Here is a 22,002-nt window from a genome sequence, read left to right as displayed (position 1 = left end):
TAAACTGAGTGATAGAGATAAAAATCTTAAAAGTAGCAGAAAGAAGGGGAGGAGAGAAAAGATACATTATATCCAGAGAAAGATAAGGGAAACAGCATATTTCTGGTAGGAAACAATGCAAGGGGGAAGACGGTGTAGAAATGTTCTTAAACAACTGAAAGAAAAAACTGTCAACCTAGACTTTTTTTACCCAACAAAATTTTTATTCAAGAAACTAGCAAAATAAAGACCTTTTCAAACATAGGAAAGCTGAAATAATTAATCACCACCATAACAGTACTAAAAGAAATTTTTAAAGGATTTAAGCAGAAGGAGAATTATACCAGACAGAATCCTGGATCTTCAGAAAGGAACAAAGAACACCAGAAATGATAAGTATGTTGGTAAATATATTTTAAGATGTATTTAAGTGTATTTAATGAGCTTCCCTGGTGACTCAGCTGGTAAAGAATCTGCCTGCAATGTAGGAGACCTGGGTTTGATCACTGGGTTGGGAAGATCCCCTGGAGAAGGGAATGGCTACCCACTTCAGTATTCTGGCCTGGAGAATTCCATGGACTTTATAGTCCATGGAGGTCACAAAGAGTCGGTCACGACTGAGAGACTTTCATTTACTTACTTAAGTATATTTCAGTTCAGTTCAGTTCCGTCGCTCAGTCGTGTCTGACTCTTTGTGACGCCATGAATCGCAGCACGCCAGGCCTCCCTGTCCATCACCAACTCCCAGAGTTTACCCAAACCCATGTCCATCGAGCCGGTGATGCCATCCAACCATCTCATCCTCTGTCAACCCCTTCTCCTCCTGCCCCCAATCCTTCCCAGCATTAGGGTCTTTTCCAGTGAGTCAGCTCTTCGCATGAGGTGGCCAAAGTATTGGAGTTTCAGCTTCAACATCAGTCCTTGTTTGAAGGAAAAATAATGACAAATTGTGGGTCTTCTAACATATGAAGAAGCATAATCCATAAAAGGAAAATTGATAAATTGTACTTTATAAGAATTTCGAATGCCATTCTTCAAGTGATGCTCTTAGTAGAGTGAAAAGACAAGCCATAGACTAGGAAAATACTTTTAAAACATTTATGTGATAAAAGATCTGTATCAAGAATATATAAAGAACTCTCAAAATTTAATTATTAGACAACAAACAATGCAGTAATCAAATCAGGCAAATAAGTTGAACAGATACCTTACCAAAAACAATACAGAAATGGAAAATAAACACTTGGAAAGATGTTTAGTGTTACTAATCTCACTAAGAAACACAAGTTAAAATCATAATGAGATACCACTTCACACCTATTAATATGTCTAAAATAAACAAGACTGATCATACCATCTGTTAGCAAGGATGTGGTACTCTCATATTGTGCTAATGGGAATGTAAAATGGTACAGTCACTGTGAAGAACTTTTTTGACAGTTTCTTAATGACTAAACATTCACCTACTATATGACTTAGTAATTGCCCTAGTTAGTTATCAAAAAGATATCCTCATACAAAGACTTACACATGAGAGGTCATTGGAACATGATTCATAACAGCCCCAAACTGGAAATAACCTAAATGTCCATTAACAGGCTCAGTTAAGTTCAGTTGCTCAGTCGTGTATAGCTGTGAGAACCCGCAGACTGGAGCATGCCAGGCTTCCCCGTCCATCACCAACTCCCGGAGCCTGCTCAAACTCATGTCCCTTGAGTCAGTGATGCCATCTAACCATCTCATCCTCCATCATACCCTTCGCCTCCCGCCTTCAGTCTTTCCCAGCATCAGGGTCTTTTCCAATGAGTCAGTTCTTTGCATCAGGTGGCCAAAGTATTGGAGTTTCTGCTTCAACATCAGTCCTTCCAATGAATATTCAGGACTGATTTACTTTAGGATTGACTGGTTTGATATCCTTGCAGTCCAAGGGACACTCAAGAGTCTTCTCCAACACCACAGTTCAAAAGCATCAATTCTTCTGGACTTAGTTTTCTTTATGGTCCAATTCTCACATCTATACATGACTACTGGAAAAACCGTAGCTTTGACTATATGGATCTTCGTCGGTAAAGTAATGTCTGTGCTTTTTAATATGCTGTCTGGGTTGGTGATAGCTTTTCTTCCAAGGAGCAAGCATATTTTAATTTAATGGCTGCAGTCACCATCTGCAGTGATTTTGGAGCCCAAGAAAATAAAGTCTGTCACTGTATCCATTGTTTCCCCATCTGTTTGCCATGAAGTGATGAGACCAGATGCCATGATCTTCATTTTTTGAATGTCCAGGTTTAAGCCAGGTTTTTCATTTTTCTCTTTCACTTTCATCAAGAGGCTCTTTAGTTCTTCACTTTCTGCCATAAGGGTGGTTTCATCTGCATAACTGAGGTTACTGATACTTCTCCCAACTATCTTGATTCCAGCTTGTGCTTCATCCAGCCTGGCGTTTTGCGTGATGTACTCTGCATATAAGTTACATAAGCAGAGTGACACTATACAGCCTTGACATACTCCTTTCCCAATTTGAAACCAGTCCGTTGTTCCATGTCTGTTTCTAACTGTTTCTTCTTGACCTGCACACAGGTTTCTCAGGAGGCAGGTAAGGTGGTCTGGTATTCCCATCTCTTTAATAATTTTCCAGTTTGTTGTGATCCACACAGTCAAAGACTTTAGCGTAGTCAATGAAGCAAAAGCAGATGTTTTTCTGGAATTCTTTTGCTTATTCTATGACCCAGTAGATCTTAGCAATTTGATCTCTGGTATCCTTTAGCAGGCTAAAGGATAAAAATGCAGCAGCCTACCCATACAAATACAAGTAGGAATACTACTCTCAAAAAAAGGAATGGATTGCTGATACGTGTTACTACGAGAATGAAATCCAAAATGATTGTGCAGAGTGAAAGAAGCCTGATAAAAAGAATCCATGTATGATTCCATTTATACAAAATTCTAAAAATGCAAATTAATTTATAGTATAAGAAAGCTGTATGATTGTCTCCTGATGAGAGATTGAAGAGAGGTAGGAGGAAGGTTATGGAGGCAACAAGAAAACTTTTGTGGGTAGTATGTTCATTATCCTTATTGTCAGGATGTTTTTACAGATTTTAAGCAGGTAAAACATAAATAGTGCACTTTAAATATCTGCATATTTTAATGTATGTCAATGGTACCTATTAAAATATAAAAATAAATAAATTGATTAAATACCTACATCCTCTCCCCCCAAAAAATCTATATAAACAACAACAAACCAAAGGAGAAATTATTAAAATAAAAGTAAAGATCAATAAGGTAGACAATGGAAAAAGTCTATCTAACAAATAACTCAAAATCTTGGTGTTATGAAAAGAACTAACAAAACAGACAAACTGCCAGCTAATTTCATAAGGCAAAAAAGTGAGGGGACACAAAATTATACAAAATAAGAAAAGATAATATGTAAATCACCATTGAAACAAAAAAATATCATTTCAAAATATTCCAGAAATTTTGGTACTATCCATATCTTTGTTTTCTTGAGTTCATTTCTTCATAGGCTCAACAGCAACTGCAACAACTATTTAAAAGTTAGATACACACAAACTTGTTGTGGATAAGTCTATTTTATCACTGACGTGGCTTAGAATTGTTGGCTCATGCTAATGATAAAAAGCTGACTACTTTTTAATTTTTCTATACAATGCACACCCCTTTCTTGCCTATAGGACCACCACCTTTGTCCCTTCCTTGATATACTACTACATCCAATTACTTCTTAATATTTCCTACTGAATAGTTCATTTCCAGTTTTTTTCTAATTCCCAAAATATTTGTTTTCTCTGAATGTTTCTCATTTTATATTATGGATGAACTACACCCTTTGAACCCTTTGGGAATACTAATTTTATATAATTTGAGGTTTGTTTTTTTTTTTTTTTTAAAAACTCAATATTTATTTGAATTTTAGGAGGAAGTAGAGCTTGCTAGGAATCAAACTGAAAGGAAAAGCTGCCTAGGAAATGTGAGTTTTCTTTATTTTATTTTATTTTATTTTTATAAATTTATTTATTTTAGTTGGGGGCTAATTACTTTACAGTATTGTAATAGTTTTTGCCATACATTGACATGAATCAGCCATGGGTTTACATGTGTTCCCCCTCCTGGATCCCCCACCCACCTCCCTCCCCATCCCATCCCTCTGGGTCATCCCATTGCCCCAGCCCTGAGCATTTGTCTCATGCATCGAACATGGAATGGTGTTCTGTTTCACATATGATAATATACATGTTTCAATGCTATTCTCCCAGAACGTCCCACCCTCACCTAATTTGAGGTTTTTATTATACTTTCTTCATTAGCATCAAGAGACTATATTTCTCCTGAATCTCCTTTTCAGTTTATCTTTTTTATCATCTTTGTTTTATGTTAGAAACTCTCCTCCAATGCCTAGAGATCCTTGGTTTATTTATATTTAAGATAATGCACTGAAAAAGTCAATTTGGAAGGTCTCTAGCCCTGTGACTGACTTTTTCCCAAAGATACAGAAGTATAGATCTCAGTATACTAAGTGAGGAACAAAGTATAGTCTCTTTGTCCCTCACTTCATAATTCTCTTTGGCCTTGTGAGTTTATACAATTTTCATCCCTTTACTGTTACTTCTTAGGCTTTCCAGAGCAGCAGAGGTAGATGGGTGTGTTTAATCTGCCAAATTTATCCAGAAGCTTGGACTCTTCCTGTATGACATATTTAAATTAATAGAATTATAATTTATATACTGAAGCTGTCTGTAATTTTCAAGTGTTTGGGTAGGTTTTCTTTGGCTGTTTTAAAAAAGCTGTTCCATTAGGTGATCACTAATACCTGTTAAATTTGACTTAGAAGAGAAAAGAAAATGTCTCTTATAAAGCCTCCAAATACATTCATTTTGTACCATACTTAGTTTAAATATACTTAAAAATAAAACAAATATGTTTATACAACCTGTGTTCAAAGTTGAATAATTATCAAATAATGAGGGTTAAAAGTAAGGAAAAAATAAAATGTATCAAGAAGATACTTTTTTTCCCCAAACACTTCACTGGTGCTGAAATGTGTTATGAGCTATCTTTCTTTGTAATGCTTTTGGCACTTCAGTTCATGCAGATCAAAACTAGCATATGTTCTTTCCCTGATTTTCCATTTCTTCACTAACTTAAACATTGTGGGGGCTGACTATATTACTCACTAATGGTGGACTAAAGTAGTTAGCTTGAAATTGATTCAAATTAAATCTGATATTTCAAATATACAAGCCATGTCTTGACAGCATTACCACAGTACCCATGAGATATTATATAATCAGTTGGATACAGATATGTGTTTATCAATTGATCTGTTCTTATCTAGGAATACTTTTCGTGATTGTATTGTTTTTCTTTCAGTTCAGAAATATACTTCAGAGAAAATCTAAAGGTTTCTTTTTTCCACACCCCATCCCCTAGGCTTCCAGCAAAACTAAACTAAAAAATAAATAAAAGAAAATAAATCATCTCAAGTTAGGGAAATGTCCTATATATTCCAAGATAACATTTTTTTAAGGAAAATATTTACTTTCAATGTGAAAGAACTTCTATGTATGCTTTCTAGAAAAAAATATTTTTATTTCAGCTCACGAGTAAGATATTCCATAGTTCAGCATTCCAGGTCATTTAATGAAGGTGTCTACATGTTCTTATTTTTCTTCCAGAATATTTTATTTACTATTTTACTACTACAATATTTTAAAATAGCTACAATATCTTCAGAAAATTATTTAACTAGGCTCTACTTTAGTTTACTACCCCAAAGGATAAAGAATATAGAATATGAATTTTTTAACTTACATATGCTGTCATGTTTATTGCTTTAAGGACAACAAATGCCTAGAAAACTATGTAGAGGAGGGTAAGTGTAATGGACTCTTGAGTTAGACTACCTGAATTCAGATCTTGATTCCACCACTTATTGTCTTGTAGAAGAAAAGACCTTGGTGTCCTCATTTTAAAAATAAGGCTACTAATAGTACCTCATAGAAGTGTTAAGAACTTTAAAGAAGGGTAACACACATAAAGGGCAGGCAATGGCATCCCACTCCAGTACTCTTGCCTGGAAAATCCCATGGATGGAGGAGCCTGGTGGGCTGCAGTCCATTGGGTCGCTAGGAGTCAGACACTACCGAGCGACTTCACTTTCACTTTTCACTTTCACGCATTGAAGAAGGCAATGGCAACCCACTCCAGTGTTCTTGCCTGGAGACTCCCAGGGATGGAGGAGCCTGGTGGGCTGCACTCTCTGGGGTCGCACAGAGTCGGACACGACTGAAGCGACTTAGCAGCAGCAGCAGCAACACACATAAACAGCACTACATAGCTCCAGTTACTTAATAAGAACTCAATAAATGTTATGTAATAATTGTCATTATTATCATAAACGAGAAATATTATTATTATTACTATCATTATCACCAAGTCACAGAAGATCATTTTAAGATATTTCCCTTTATTCTGTTGTTAGATTTGGGACAGATCTTTAGGTTTTGATTCCTGACTTCCTAGGCATCCACTGACAAGCAAAATATATTACTGAAAATGGTCTAGAAAACAAATATGAACTTACTGGGAAAATATGTTAGGAAATTTCTCATCCTATTTTGAAGTGATAGCAGTATTAATGAATTTGTAAATAGAATTTCTTTTTGCAACCATTAATTGGCATTCTAAGAAAAACTCAAGTCAATCATGCATTAAATGAATCACAAAAGAACAATTTCTACATCTAAAACCATGAATGTCAGAACATATTACAGTTTAAGAATTAATAGCAATAACAAAATTTCAGTTGGTTTTGGAAAGGAAGTTATCCTTGTTATTTCCATATTCAAACCTCAGTTAGCAATCTTAAAACTGATATGATTTATTGTACAGTAGTGATATTCTTTTTTTATCCTCTTATTTTTCCAAACTTGTGAAATATTATTTCCTATAATCTTAGAGCTTTCTTCTTTAGATTTGAGTCTGAAAACCTTTGGCTTAGCACCTTCCACATATTCCAATGCAATGGAGTAATAAACTAAAATATATTGTGGAAAAGCAAAAAACAGTAGACTGAAAATGTTACCGTGGATTCTATTTTCTTTAAAAAACAATACTCTTGTGCAAAAGCTTTTAATTTTAATTAGGTCCCATTTGTTTATTTTTGCTTTTATTTCCAATATTCTGGGAGGTGGGTCATGGAGGATCCTGCTGTGATTTATGTCAGAGAGTGTTTTGCCTATGTTTTCCTCTAGGAGTTTTATAGTTTCTGGTCTTACGTTTAGATCTTTAATCCATTTTGAGTTTATTTTTGTGTACGGTGTTAGAAAGTGTTCTAGTTTCATTCTTTTACAAGTGGTTGACCAGTTTTCCCAGCACCACTTGTTAAAGAGATTGTCTTTTCTCCATTGTATATTCTTGCTTCCTTTGTCAAAGATAAGGTGTCCATAGGTGCGTGGATTTATCTCTGGGCTTTCTATTTTGTTCCATTGATCTATATTTCTATCTTTGTGCCGGTATCATACTGTCTTGATGACTGTGGCTTTGTAGTAGAGCCTGAAGTCAGGCAGGTTGATTCCTCCAGTTCCATTCTTCTTTCTCAAGATTGCTTTGGCTATTTGAGGTTTCTTATATTTCCATACAAATTGTGAAATGATTTGTTCTAGTTCTGTGAAAAATACTGTTGGTAGCTAGATAGGGATTGCATTGAATCTATAGATTGCTTTATATTGTAGTATATTGTAGTATATTCATTTTCACTATATTAATTCTTCCAATCCATGAACACTGTATATTTCTCCATCTGTTTGTGTCCTCTTTGATTTCTTTCATCAGTGTTTTATAGTTTTCTATATATAAGTCTTTTGTTTCTTTAGGTAGATATATTCCAATTAAAAGCTTTTGCACAACAAAGGAAACTATAAGAAGGTGAAAAGACAGCCTTCAGAATGGGAGAAAATAATAGCAAATGAAGCAACAGACAAACAATTAATTTCAAACATATACAAGCAACTCCTGCAGCTGAATTCCAGAAAAATAAACCACCCAATCAAAAAATGGGCCAAAACAGACATTTCTCCAAAGAAGACATACAGATGGCTAACAAACACATGAAAAGATGCTCAACATCACTCATTATTAGAGAAATGCAAATCAAAACCACAATGAGGTACCACTTGATGCCAGTCAGAATGGCTGCTATCCAAAAGTTTACAAATAATAAATGCTGGAGAGGGTGTGGAGAAAAGGGAGCCCTCTTACACTGTTGGTGGGAATGCAAACTAGTACAGCCACTATGGAGAACAGTGTGGAGATTCCTTAAAAAACTGGGAATAGAACTGCCATACCACCCAGCAATCCCACTGCTGGGCATACACACCGAGGAAACCAGAATTGAAAGAGACACGTGTACCCCAATGTTCATTGCAGCACTGTTTACAACAGCCAGGACATGGAAGCAACCTAGATGTCCATCAGCAGACAAATGGATAAGGAAGCTGTGGTACATATACACAATGGAATATTACTCAGCCATTAAAAAGAATACATTTGAGTCAGTTCTATTGAGGTGGATGAAACTGGAGCCCATTATACAGAGTGAAGTAAGCCAGAAAGAAAAACACCAATACAGTATACTAATGCATATATATGGAATTTGAAAGATGGTAACGATAACCCTATGTGAGACAAAATAAGAGACACAGATGCATAGAAGTCTTATGGACTCTGAGGGAGAAGCTGAGGGTGGGACGTTCTGGGACAATAGCATTGAAACATGTATATTATCATATGTGAAACAGAACACCATTCCAGGTTCGATGCATGAGACAAATGCCCAGGGCTGGGGCAATGGGGTGACCCAGAAGGATGGGATGGGGAGGGAGGTGGGAGGGGGGTTCAGGATGGGGAACACATGTAAACCCATGGCTGATTCATGTCAATGTATGGCAAAAACCACTACAATATTGTAAAGTAATTAGCCCCCAACCAAAATAAATAAATTTATTAAAAAAAAAAAAAAAAGATTAAGATCTTACAAATTAAAGCTCCGTTAGCATTGATTTTCAAAAAAAAATAAAACAAAATAAATGTAAGGGAATATGCTTTAATCTAAAAAACTGTAATGGGAATTATATATATATATAAAAATACTCTTTTTCCAATAGCAACATTTATGATAATTATTTCATTTGCTTTTGACCTCTGATTTATGAAACTGTTCAGAGCCATATTCTGTATTTATCTTTTCCTATTATAATTTCATTCAAACTTAAATTTCCTTCTGTCTTCCCAACTGATCTCATCAAGTGAAGTAGGAGACTGGAAACTGAATTCCTTCCTTCTTCCAAACACTCAGCATTCAGTCAATCATCATGTCATGCATTTTGCTTTTAAACAATCTGTCAATTCCATTCTCTCTCTGTCTTTTCTGTCCTTGTCTTAGTTTCTGTGCCAGCTCCAAATATGAGGACTTGAAGAAATAATCATCCTTGAAACATAGCCCTCAAACCCATTCTTCTTTCTGCATTATTGACAGTGTGCTGTCTAGAAAACATGATCCCTTCAGAAGTCACACATTGCCCACAGAATAAATCTAAGCTTTTTAGTGTGAGAGATAAAACCCATCTTTGCTGGTTCCTGCCTACCTGATCAGTATCTCGTTCTCACCTTTGCACCAATGGTATACTCAGTTTTTAAAAGATGCTTTTGCTCCCCCAACCCACATTCAGCCAAAAGAGATCAGCTCCTTTTTGCTGAAATCAGGAAAAATGAGTTTGACTAACCAAGACAAAGTTTCTTAGATAGATGAAATATTATAGGTTGCTGTTCTTGACTGTCCTTCTTCAATGGTGAGGTTGAAATTACACAAAAGAATGGAAGGTAAGATATATCTTTATCCTTGTTGAGTATCTGAACTCTCGGAGCTGCCACAAAGCTTTCATAGATGTAATGGTCATCTGTGGAAGTGAGGACACCAGTTTGGTCTCATAGGCAGAACAGTATGAGAGCTTTGGTTTATACCAATGCCAGGTGGGCTTCCCTGGTGGCTCAGACAGTAAAGAATCTGCCTGCAATGCAGAAGACCTGGGTTCAATCTCTGGATTAGGAAGATCCCCTGGAGAAGGGAATGGCTACCCACTCCAGTATCCTGGCCTGGAGAATTCCATGGACAGAGGAGCCTTGTAGGCCACAATCTATGGGGGTCGCAAAGAGTTGGACATGACTGAGCAACTTCCACACACACAATCCCAGATCAGGGCTCTTTTGGTTGCTGACCCCTCTGCCTCAGCATTGCCACCTTAAGCATGCCTGGAAGGAAATTCACATGTGTTAGTGGCTGGCAGTCTCATCGGCAGGCAGCTTCAAATCATCTTCTGATATTAAGGCACTGATGCCATCTTCTTCCCTAGAGTGAGCTGGATTTTGTGATTCACTTTTAACAGACAGAATACAGCAGAATTTATGGTATGTCAATCTTGGGATTGGGTTATAAAAAGACTGTGGCTTCCTTCTTGAGCACTCTCTCTTAGATCACTCCTTCTGGGAGAAGCAAGCTGACATGTTATGAGCAGTCCTGGGGAGAAAAACACTTGAATGAGCTTGGGAATGAATCCTTTATTCCTAGTCAAGACTTGAGATGACTGTAGCCCTACCCAACAGCTTGACTACAACCTCACGAGATACCTTGAGGTAGAGGCACTCAGGACCATATTCTTGGCTCACAGAAACTGTGAAATAATAAACATTTGTTGTTTTAAGCTGCTAGATTTTAGGAGTCATTTGGGCGATGGATAACCAATACACTGTTCCTTACAGCTGTCACACCTCCGTGCAGTGCACTGGCTGCCTTTAGGGTAATTACACTGCCAAAGTACTGAACGGCTTTAGAAATTACCATATACACTGAGTTGTTTAATTTTTGCCTCCTTTTCACATGCCTTTCTTCTTCCTGTCTGCCTTTCATGTTCACTTGTTTTCTAGTCTTACCGTGAGATTTCCTGAGATGGTCAACTTAGACATGTACTTCCTCTGTGTTGCTTCTATGCTTTGGACCTATTGTTGACATTCTACTGTAATGATTTGAGAGATCCCTCTGACTCATAAACACATAACCTAATTCTCTGTGCCTTTTTCTCTGTGTGTGTGTTTAAAGATGACACTTCTCTTCTTGGAAAATAAAAAGTAAAACCTTTGTGAGGGTAGTAGTTGCCTGATTTATTTTTTTTAACTTTTCAAAGCTATGATAGGTCAATCAAATCACATACTAAAACAGGTACGATGTTGTTTTTCATATCGTTAAAATGAACGTTCAGCTAGACTACATGGGTAAACAAAACAGGCACAGTAAAACAACCAGATCTTTTGCATTTTAAAAATGCCCTGTGGGCAGTTTTCCTTGAAACCTCCACTGACAGTAAAAAGAAAGGCATGCCTGAGGAAATGCACAATAATGGCTTGTAAAATAACTTTCAAATTACAAGGAGTCAAACGTTCTGGTTTCTGTCAGGGCCCAGTGGCCATTACCAAGCTTTAATGGGTGCAGGTGCAGTTGGTTCTTAACATGTTTTGTTTTTACTTAATCCCGTTATCACTGGCTGTTACCCCAGTACCCACTCCATCTGTTCGCCCTCATCCTGCGCTCATTTAGCACTGCCTCGGCAAGCTCAGTTTACCAATGGAAAGGAAAAAGTTCCTTGATTTCATCATGATCTAGTAGGGAGTGTATTCTTAAGTTTATTGGCCTAAAACTATGAAGACTTTGGCAGAGTTGATTTTCATCAACTTTTCATACTTGTCCTCATAATGTCACGATTATGACCAGTTCATTTTCTAGGTATAGAACTCTGAAAAATCGCTGACTTTTAATCTTATTATCAACCCTCAGTGTGGTTCTTTGCTAACTTATTTCTATCGTTCATAATTTTTATCATCAGCTTCTCATGTGTTTGCTATGCTATAACCCCTAATTGCTTCATTTCTGAAAGCTTCCATAAACTTTTCTCTTTGTTATAAATGTTTTCTCCTTTAAAATTTTGGGCAAAGATTTCCCTGCATTTAAAAAAAAATATTGTGTGTTTTGAGTTGTAGATACTGAAAGCAGGAAAACGACCAATCTGATTGGAAGTGTGCCAGAAAGGGTGGAATATTTGAAAGAAATGGCTCAGTTTCATGGTTTTCCTTCATAAATCTTGCTGTTTACTTGGAGAAAAGCCATACATACTCTGGGAGTTTGCTTAAAGAATCACACACCTTGAACTAAGAGTTCTGCTTGCTGTTTCCAGATGCATAGAATGACCTGCTGCCTACTCTTCGATTACACATTAACCTTGCTTCCTTAGCTTTTGGGTCTCCCCATGTGGTTCGGTGGTAAAGAATCCACCTACTAATGCAAAAGACGGGCAGGTTCGATTCCTGGGTCAGGAAGATCCCCTGGAGAAGGAAATGGCAACCCACTCCAGTATTCTTGCCTGGGAAGTCCCACGGACAGAGGAGCCTGGAGGGCTACTCAACTTTTTAATAGTTGAGATATTGTCTTCCCTTTTGACTGGAAATACAGAACACAGTGAGAACACATAAGAGGATTAGTTAAGAAATGCATATGAGTTTTTATCCACATAGCCAGTAAAGAAAAGAAACAGCAACTGGAGAGAAATTATTTTGCAATACTGTAATGTTTAATTGGGCTTCCCAGGTAGCACTAATGGTACAGGACCCACCAGCCACTTCAGGAGACATAAGAGATGTGGGTTCGATCCCTGGGTTGGGAAGATCCCCTGGAGGAGGGCATGACAACCCACTCCAGTATTTTTGCCTGGAGAATCCCATCCATAGAGTCACAAAAAGTTGAACATGACTGAAGTGACTTAGTAAGCATGCACACATGTTTAATTATTACTGTTCTGATTCACCTTTTAGAAGCAGAGCAGCAATTGTCTCTAATGGTAATTATCCTTCTCTTTTTACCCCACGAATTCTCCTTGAAGCATGTATTCTCTGACACCCTTTCCTGGGTCTCCACACTGAGTAATTATCACATTGCATTAGTATTTTCTATTTAGACTTTGGGCTTCTTCTTTTCTGTATTCTTTGTGTTAGAAAAGAGTCTGTTATATAATAGACTCTCAACAAATGTTTTGAAGAATGGAAGGAAGAAGAAAGAATTTCTGTATAATTTTTCATCATCTTCTAAGAGCTATGAAAATTTTAGCATCATTCTAAAGAGTTAATTATAACTCTTGATTAATTATAAGCATTATGAGGTGTTTGATATGGATTACGTTTAAAGCTACCAGGAATATACATGTATACTACTAAATCAGTATTAATTGGGCCCACATCTGTAATGTGGGGCCCCTCACCCATAATGTGATTATGGTTGCTTATCATCTATTTGTATGGCTATAATTTTGAGACCATAATATATTATGTTTTGTATATAATAATTTTGGAGTCTATATAAATGTACCAGCCTAAAAAATAACTGAAAATCTATGAATGGCTATTAAATATAAATTAACACTTGTAAAAGCATGCAAATTATCTTTTAATGAACTACTAAATTACTCTTTAAAGTTATGCCAGTTTTAAAGAACAGCTAATATACTCTCAGCTTAACATAGGGCATGAAAAAGTATAAAATAAAAAGTGTACAGCTTCCTTATAGGAAAAATAAGGCATTTTCTAATAAAAGTTATTAAATTTATTTATTCATTTCCACATTCAAGAAATAAGTACTGAGTTTCTATAAAGTGCTAGGTGTCATTATAGTTCTAGGATGTAGCAGGAGGTAAAGCAAATTCCCTGTTCTCAAGGAGGTGAAATTATATTGGTGGATAGAGGCCGATAAACAAATCTGTCATAGACTGATGATAAAGTGACACAGACAAATAGAAAGAAAGAATAATATCAGCCTCTGATAAGTGCTATGAAGAAAACTGAAGGGTCAGAGAATAGTGGGCTATTTTGGTAGATGGTAAGGAGAGAACTCTTTATCAGTCTGAAGATGTCAGATCTGAAAAGATTTTCTACAAGTGAGATAATTTCAGAGAATGTACGACTTTATGTATTTTACATTTTTTGAGGAGTAGTTAATTTACAGTGTTGTGTTAGTTTCAAGTGTATAAAAAAGCAATTCAGTTATACATATATATATATATAAATATGTATATATTTTTAGATTATTTTCTGTTATGGGTTATTATAAGATACTGGATATGGTTCCCTTTGTTGTACAGTAGGTCCTTGCAGTTTACCTATTTTATATATAGTAGTATGTATATGTTAAGTGCAAACTTCTAATTTATCCCTCCCCCCACTTTCCCTTTTGGTCACCATTAGTTTGTTTTCTATGTCTGTGACTCTATTTCTATTTTGTAAATAAGGTCATTCATATCATTTTTTAGTTTCCACATAGAAGTGATAGCGTATCATGTCTTTCTCTCTCTGACTTACTTCACTTAATATGATAATCTCTAGGTCCATCTATGTTGCCGAAAATGGCATTACTCATTCTTTTTGTGGCTGAGTAATATTCCTTTGTATATGTATACTCTACAGCTTCTTTATGCATTCAAGACTATATGACTTTAGATAAGAGTGAGATGTAGGAGACCAACTGTGGATGTCCAGGGAAGCCAAAAAATATTGGTCTTAATTCAGTTAGACATGCAGATCACTTCAGTGTCCTACATTTAAAAGCTCAAGACAAATTCAACTCAGAAACAGGCAGTGGTGTATCTTTCAGAAGATGTGACTCCCTTCGGCAACTTACCTTGATCTTCCATGCATGAAAAGGTGATTTAGGTATGTATGTAGACAGTAGTACTGTTTATGAAAAAAATTAGATATTATGTAAAAAATTTTTCTTAGAAAGTGTGACATCAGTTGACTTCAATGCGTCTAACTGTTTCTGTCATTGAGTCAATGTAATTGTGTAGTTTATTGTCAAATTTAATATTTATTTTATATTTCATTGAAAGTTATGAGTATATATCTATAAATACATACATTGATATATATATAGTGTGTGTGTTCACACACACAGTATATCAGTTATATAATGATATGTTTCATTCATAGCAAGGTTCAAGCAACTTTCAAACTTTTGTTGTTAAAGATCATTAAAATATTAGGGTTTCTTTGAGATAAACTGGCAAACAATAACTTAATGGCAAAAAAATTGGATATTATTTTTATTTCTAGGAAGAAGGTGGATTGAAGTCGTTGGTTTCTTTTTTTAAGTTTAGGTAGCTGGTAACATTTTCACACAAGATAGACTTATATGTTTTCTTCATCAGCAGTTAAGAGTTGGATCTCCGAGGACATGTTGCCAATAAAACTAAATCAAACTGTTTCCCTCACACTTTCTGAGATATTGATTATGCGAGGAATTAATAAATATTAGTTTTTAAAACAATATATCTAGATAGATAAAGCAATTCTTATTTCTTCTTTATAAAGGAGATCTAAATCCTTGCCCTAAAAAATCATAAAGATTACTGTGAAATATGCATTTAAATTCATGAAATACACTTGATTTCAAAAGTTAATGTACTGTCATGTGTGGTCCTAAGCTAGGCTTCACTCCATGTTAGCAGTGGTCACTTTTGGTACATAATTCATTGAATTTTCTATGCTAATCCTGTAACCTGGAATGTGAATGCTAAAGGAGCAATTTTAAACCAGCACAGAAATATTCAGCAAAAAATATTTGTAGAACTATGAGTTATACACATGTTAACTTGTTGCTAGAAGTGACCAAAAAAAAAGGAAGACAAACTTTAAACATCACAACAAAACCTAATTCTTTAGACAATATATTTATTTATACCATTTTCTATGCACACACACATACGCACAAACACAGGTTTATCTGATCCCATGGTTAACTTTTGATCTCTGATAAAATAGGGGATATATCTGATGATAGCCATTAATATATGTGTATGCTGCTACTGCTGCTAAGTTGCTTCAGTCGTGTCCGACTCTGTGCGACCCTATAAGACGTCAGCCCACCAGGCTCCCCCGTCCCTGGGATTCTCCAGGCAAGAATACTGGAGTGGGTTGCCATTTCCTTCTCCATTGCATGAAAGTGAAAAGTGAAAGTGAAGTCGCTCAGTCATGTCCGACTTTTAGCGACCCCATGGACTGCAGTCCACCAGGCTTCTCCGTCCATGGGATTTTCCAGGCAAGAGTACTGGAGTGGGTTGCCACTCCAATTTAATATTAATTTAATATTGTCAAATATTAAATTTGACAATAAACTACACAATTACATTGAATCAATGACAGAAACAGTTAGATGCAATCAAGTCTTCGAATATATGTGTATAAATGATTATAAATATAAAGTAATGTTAAACTGAATTTTGAGTTCACACTTGGTTTTCACAAACTAGTTTCTGGCTTAGTCTACGTAGGAATCTTTATAAGAGACTATTCAGCTGTTCAGTGGTATTTGAGAATGAGTGGAACTGAAATCTATAAAATATGACTTAATTTGCCACATGTCAGAAGTCATAAAAGCAAATGTATCTAAAGTTCTTTCATGCCTACAAGTATAACACAAGTGGTCTTTTTCATCATTTATAGTAAATATGATTATTGCCAGATTGTAAATATGGACCCAGGTTCTTTCTTGGGAAATTTAGTCCAGTCTGTTTTCAACTCTTTACAGATGTGAGTTTTCCATAAAGATAATATCTTTGTACTTTGGTACAAACTGTAAATTATATTATTTCATTTATCTCTTAAAGGTATATGATAACATTATATATGTGATTCAAGCTAGGACTAAATCCTCATGATTTTCTGTAAAAGAAAAAAAGGGTAGGAAAATAAGATGGCAGTTTCTTCACAATAGAGACATCTATCTCATTTTAAAGACAGCAATATAATGACCTTATCAGAAGTGTTGTTGCTGTCTTTCCATCGTCCAGATGTCCTTGAAAGAATCCAAAGACCTTGTGCCTCATTTAGGTCCACACTGCAATCCCTGCTGTGTTCTGTGTCTCTGTTTTAGCCCTCCTCCAAACCTGACCAGTCAGCTCAGAGATGTTTAGGGAGTGTGTGTGTGCTCAGTTGTGTCCGACTGTGACCCCATGGACTGTAGCTCACCAGGCTCTTCTGTCCATGGAATTTTTGAGGCAAGAATACTGAACTGGGTTTCCATTTGCTTCTCCAGGGGATCATCCCAACCTAGGGACTGAGCTCAGCTCTCCTGCATTGACAGGCAGATTCTTTTCCACTGAGCCACCTGGGAAGCCCCACAAACAACAATAAAATAGTGGAAAATAGTTATTTAGGCACTCATTTTCACCTTTGAAAAACCTGATTTACTGATTTTACTAATGCAGGTCAGCCATCATATTTTGCATATTAAAGCACCATTTTTGACAAATAATCCTGCTTCCCTGCCTATGAATACCTCTTTCCTCATCTTTTGTGTTTTTGTTTGCTTGTTTGTTTTCCTTTTGTAAGGCTGTTCACTTTATTCCTATTAACACACAAGATCTACCCAGCATATAAATTATTATTCAAGAATCATTTACATGGTTGATAGGAAGTACATTGATTTGTTAAGAATTTGACCACCTATTATAATAATGATGAGCCTCAAATTTCTCCTCAACTTGAGACAGTGGGTTTCATGATTAGAAAGAATCTAAATCAACTCAGATACAGGTCACTTTTAAAAATTATGCAAAATACTACTCCACTGGTTGAGAAATTGGGTTGCTCACCTTGTATGTGGCACTGAATATTTCTGAAGGATAAGGAAATGTTTCTAACAGATGAATAAAAACATTCTGAACTAAGGCTTGCCTTACCAAATGGAATTTCCAGTGTATTATTGGTTTCAACCAGGACAAAACCAAACAACTCATCTGGCTTAAAAAAATGATAGTAATAATAATTGAAAAGGGCAGTCAGAAACTGACTTTGAAGTGAAGATCATAAACATACGAAGTGGCTAAGCCAACTTCACAGGGTATTCAGTCAGAGGGAAGGACATGACCTCTAAGCAGCAGGGAAGCAAACCTTCAGAAATGGTGACTGTACATCACTGTGTTGTAACATGCCAATACTCATGTTTGGTGATTCATCCAAAGGCCATGTACCTTAGCCCATCTTCCAGTCAAATCTTAAAGGGATATTTCTAATCTGGTCCTCTGAAAGTGTTTAGACTGTTACCGGCAGGGAAGCAAAACTTGATGTCCTGTAATCAAGAAAAATAATGTTTGAATAGGGTAACATTGTATTTCAAGAGCTAACCTATATAAAGATCTTCAGCTCGTCTTGATATTGCTATCTCATGTCATCCCACCTACAATCCTGTGAGTTATCCATTGTTATATCCACTTTGCACACAAGGAACAGAAAGAGACGAGTTAAGGAGTCAGTGAAAGGCTATGCTTGACAGTAAATATGAAACTAATGATATAGGTAACATAAAAAGGATATCACTGAAAGACCAGCAGATCCAAACAGAACATGAACCAAACCTTAATTAATTAAGTTGCAGCTTGAAATATTGTAAAAGGATATGCTATACTGAACGCAATTGCCTTTATATGTTTCTAGTAGTGAAAGTGAAAGTTGCTCAGTTGTGTCCAACTCTTTGTGACCCCATGAACTATACAGTCCATGGAATTCTCCAGGCCAGAATACTGGAGTAGGTAGCCTTTCCCTTCTCCAGGGATCAAACTTGCCTTTCCCTTCCCAACCCAGGGATCAAACCCAGGTCTCCCACATTGCAAGCAGATTGTTTACCAGCTGAGCCACCATGGAAACCCAACAATACTGGAGTGGGTAGCCTATCCCTTCTCCAGCAGATCTTCCCTACCCAGGAATTGAACCAGGGTCTCCTGCGTTGTAGGTGGATTCTTTACCAACTGAGCTATCAGGGAAGCCCATGTTTCTAGTAAGTCTTCACTAAAAAGATTGCATTCAACTTGAGAATTGTGTTTATGTCTCCTTTAGTAAAAATAAATTATAGAGTAGCATTTTTTACTTGTTTATAAAATTGTTATTTTAGAATAGATTTAGATTTATAGAAAATTTGTGAAGATAATATAGAGTTCCCAGATATCATATACTTAGTTCACAGTGCTACTAATGCCTTACATCAGTGTGAAACACTTATCAGAATTAATGAGCCAATATTGATTCATCATTATGGACTAAAATCCTACTATATTCAGATTTCCATAGTCTGTGCTGAAGATCCTTTTTCTATTCCAGGATCCCATCCAGGATACTGCATTAAATTTAGTCATCATGTTTCCTGAGGCTCCCCATGGCTTCTCTGTTTCTGAAGATTTGACAATTTTGATGAGTACTTATCAGAACATGTCTCAGTAGGGATTTGTCCTGTAAGTTTTCATTTGCCCGATGTGTGTCTTGAGCTAAGAAATTTCCCAAGGAATTCAAATTCTAGAACAATTTCCTAGAATATCCTGGCTTTCAATCCTATGTGAGTTGAGGTAGTCTAGTCATGGTGTAAAAACCCAAGGTACAATCAATTTAGGACCTGTAGCATTTCTGCAAGTAAAAAATTGGGAATATCACAGAAAATAAAAAGGATCTCTGCCTGAGTCTTTATTCAACCACTATTAGGTTTTTGTACCTAGGCAAATAATTTAATATCCTACAGTTTACTCATCAGTAAAGGGCACCTTCTACTTTAGAAAATATTCTAAGGATTAAAAGAAAGAAATCACACTGTTTCTAATATAGTTCCTTGACATAATAAGTTATTAATAAGTAGTAGTTTTAAAAATATTATTAGATACCACATATAAAGAGTTGAACACAGAATAAGGCTTAATAAGAACCTATTAAAATTAGTGATTTGAGAAGTAAGCTGACTTAATTTGTGAAAATATTTAATTTGGAAATATATACTATTATCCTACAGGAAGTAACATTTTTGCACTTGGTTTTACTAGAATCTAGTCAGCTTTTACAGTGCAAAAATTTTGTTATTCATTAAATTTAAAGGTTGATATCAATCAGGTTGACAAGACTTCTTTCAGGAGCAGAGATGGGTCAACTCCTTGGTGTCTCATTACTCTTGAGTAACTAATGATTAAAATTACATTCATAGTCAAGCAACAATTAATGCTATAGTGAAAATAATCTAGTATTGGAACAGACGGCTGATTTTATAGACATCTATGCAAGTGGATAGTGAAAATAGAAAAGATAGTATATAGTCTTATTTGTAATGCATTTTTCATTTAGCCTGGGATAAGTAACCTAATCAAGCCCATTCAGAGTGTGTCTGCACAAATAAGGCCATTAGCAAAGCAAACCAGAAACTAGGAAATGGTCGTCAGAATATGACAAGCTGGGTAAGATTGAGCGATCATGATAATAAGTACTGGCCTTTGTATCTATGACTTTAAAGAAACCAGAATGGGCTCAGTGGAAATTGGGCTCTGAGCCCAAGAAGAATTAGGCCTGGAGCCTAAAGGAAATTCAATGTTCTCTGCTTCTTCTTTCTGCTTTCTATTTAATTTGGTTTTTGGAAGAAATCTCTATTTACAGAACAATTTTAAGTTTATCTGAAGCAGGTGGAAGATGGTTGGTTTTGAGCCTACAGATATGGCAAAGCAGAGAAAGACGCAGGAAAAAAGGAAAGGGCACCACTGGTGTATGCCAGAGAGGATGTGGAAATCTTTACAGATATAATTTGATGCTCTTTAATATAAAGGAGATTTATAGCTTTTACCTGGATGAGTGGGATGTTTGATTGTTTTTGTTTCATAGTTTAACTAATCTAGCCTGCATTATTATAATAGAAATGTAATAATGTCAAAAATGAACTGTAGTAGTTTAACTTACTAGACAAATTTCCATTTATAGATTCTGTGTATTTGTAAACTATATCTAAATATCAAGAGAAGTTAGAAATAGTAAATCCAATAGGAATATAAATTGATTTGCTCCAAGCAATATATAGTGCTTGTTTATACATGCGTTTTATGGCAAAAATGTTTCTTAAAATTTTACTAAGTAAAGTTTCAGAATATATCCAGTATGGAAGAAACTTTAAGATTTAATATATATAGAGTATATTACTAAGAAATTTACACACGAACTTGTTCAACATCTCTAATTTTTCAATAAATGTAAATACTAGGTTGATAGTGATCTTAATCGTACTAGATGTAGTCAAATTCTGTCTTAAGCAAAGGGAATAACAATTATCACATCAATTCCAGACACCAAATTCTAAGGTGGACTCAGAAGTAAACTGATGGAAACAATTAGCAGAAATACCTCAGATAAACAAATATTAAATATGAGAATTATTAAAACATAAGCAGATGAGATAAAAAATAATTCCTTTCCATGTCTAGGGACTGGGGTTGTCATTTTTGAGTGGAAGAGCTCTCAGAGAATTTGTTGTTGAGTCACTCAGTTGTGCCTGACTCTTTGTGACCCCATGGACTGCAGCACGTCAGGCTTCCCTGTCCATCACGAATTTATCGATATTTCTCCCTGCAAGCTTGATTCCAGCTTGTGCTTCATACAGTCTGGCATTTCACATGACGTTCTGTGCATATAAGTTAATTAAGCAGGGTGACAATATGCAGCCTTGATGTACTCCTTTCCCAATTTGGAACCAGTCCGTTGTTCCATGTCTGGTTCTAACTGTTTCTTCTTGACCTGCATGCAGGTTTTTCAGGAGGCAGATAAGGTGGTCTGGTATTCCCATTTCTTAAAGAATTTTCCAGTTTGTTTTGATCCACACAGTCAAAGGCTTTGGCATAGTCAATAAAGCAGAAATAGATGCTTTCCTGGAACTCGCTTTTTCGATGATCCAGCGGATATTGGCAATTTGATCTCTGGTTCCTCTGCCTTTTCTAAATCCAGTTTGAACATCTGGAATTTCTCAGTTCATATACTGTTGAAGCCTGGCTTGGAGAATTTTGAGCAATACTTTACTAGTGTGTGAGATGAGTGCAATTGTGTGGTAGTTCGAGCATTCTT

General features: G+C 36.0%; 1 protein-coding gene across 5 annotated transcripts in view; it reads left to right on the top strand.

Moving 5' to 3' along the window:
• The window catches only part of CFAP299 (cilia and flagella associated protein 299), a 638,853-nt gene that overhangs the window by 389,563 nt on the left and 227,288 nt on the right, over positions 1–22,002 (top strand). For 2 of the 5 annotated variants that reach the window (XM_081583821.1, XM_081583813.1), the window contains exon 4: positions 3,920–3,973. The exons of the other annotated variants lie outside the window; for them this stretch is intronic. In XM_081583821.1, the coding sequence (XP_081439947.1) occupies positions 3,920–3,973 (54 nt within the window). The remainder of the gene's footprint in view (positions 1–3,919; positions 3,974–22,002) is intronic. 5 annotated transcript variants of the gene reach the window in all.

The sequence above is a fragment of the Giraffa tippelskirchi genome, chromosome 1, assembly GCF_054371585.1.
Source record: "Giraffa tippelskirchi isolate mGirTip1 chromosome 1, T2T-mGirTip1v1.2.pri, whole genome shotgun sequence".
NCBI classification, from domain to species: domain Eukaryota; kingdom Metazoa; phylum Chordata; class Mammalia; order Artiodactyla; family Giraffidae; genus Giraffa; species Giraffa tippelskirchi.
This window is presented reverse-complemented; position numbering and strand designations above follow the sequence as displayed.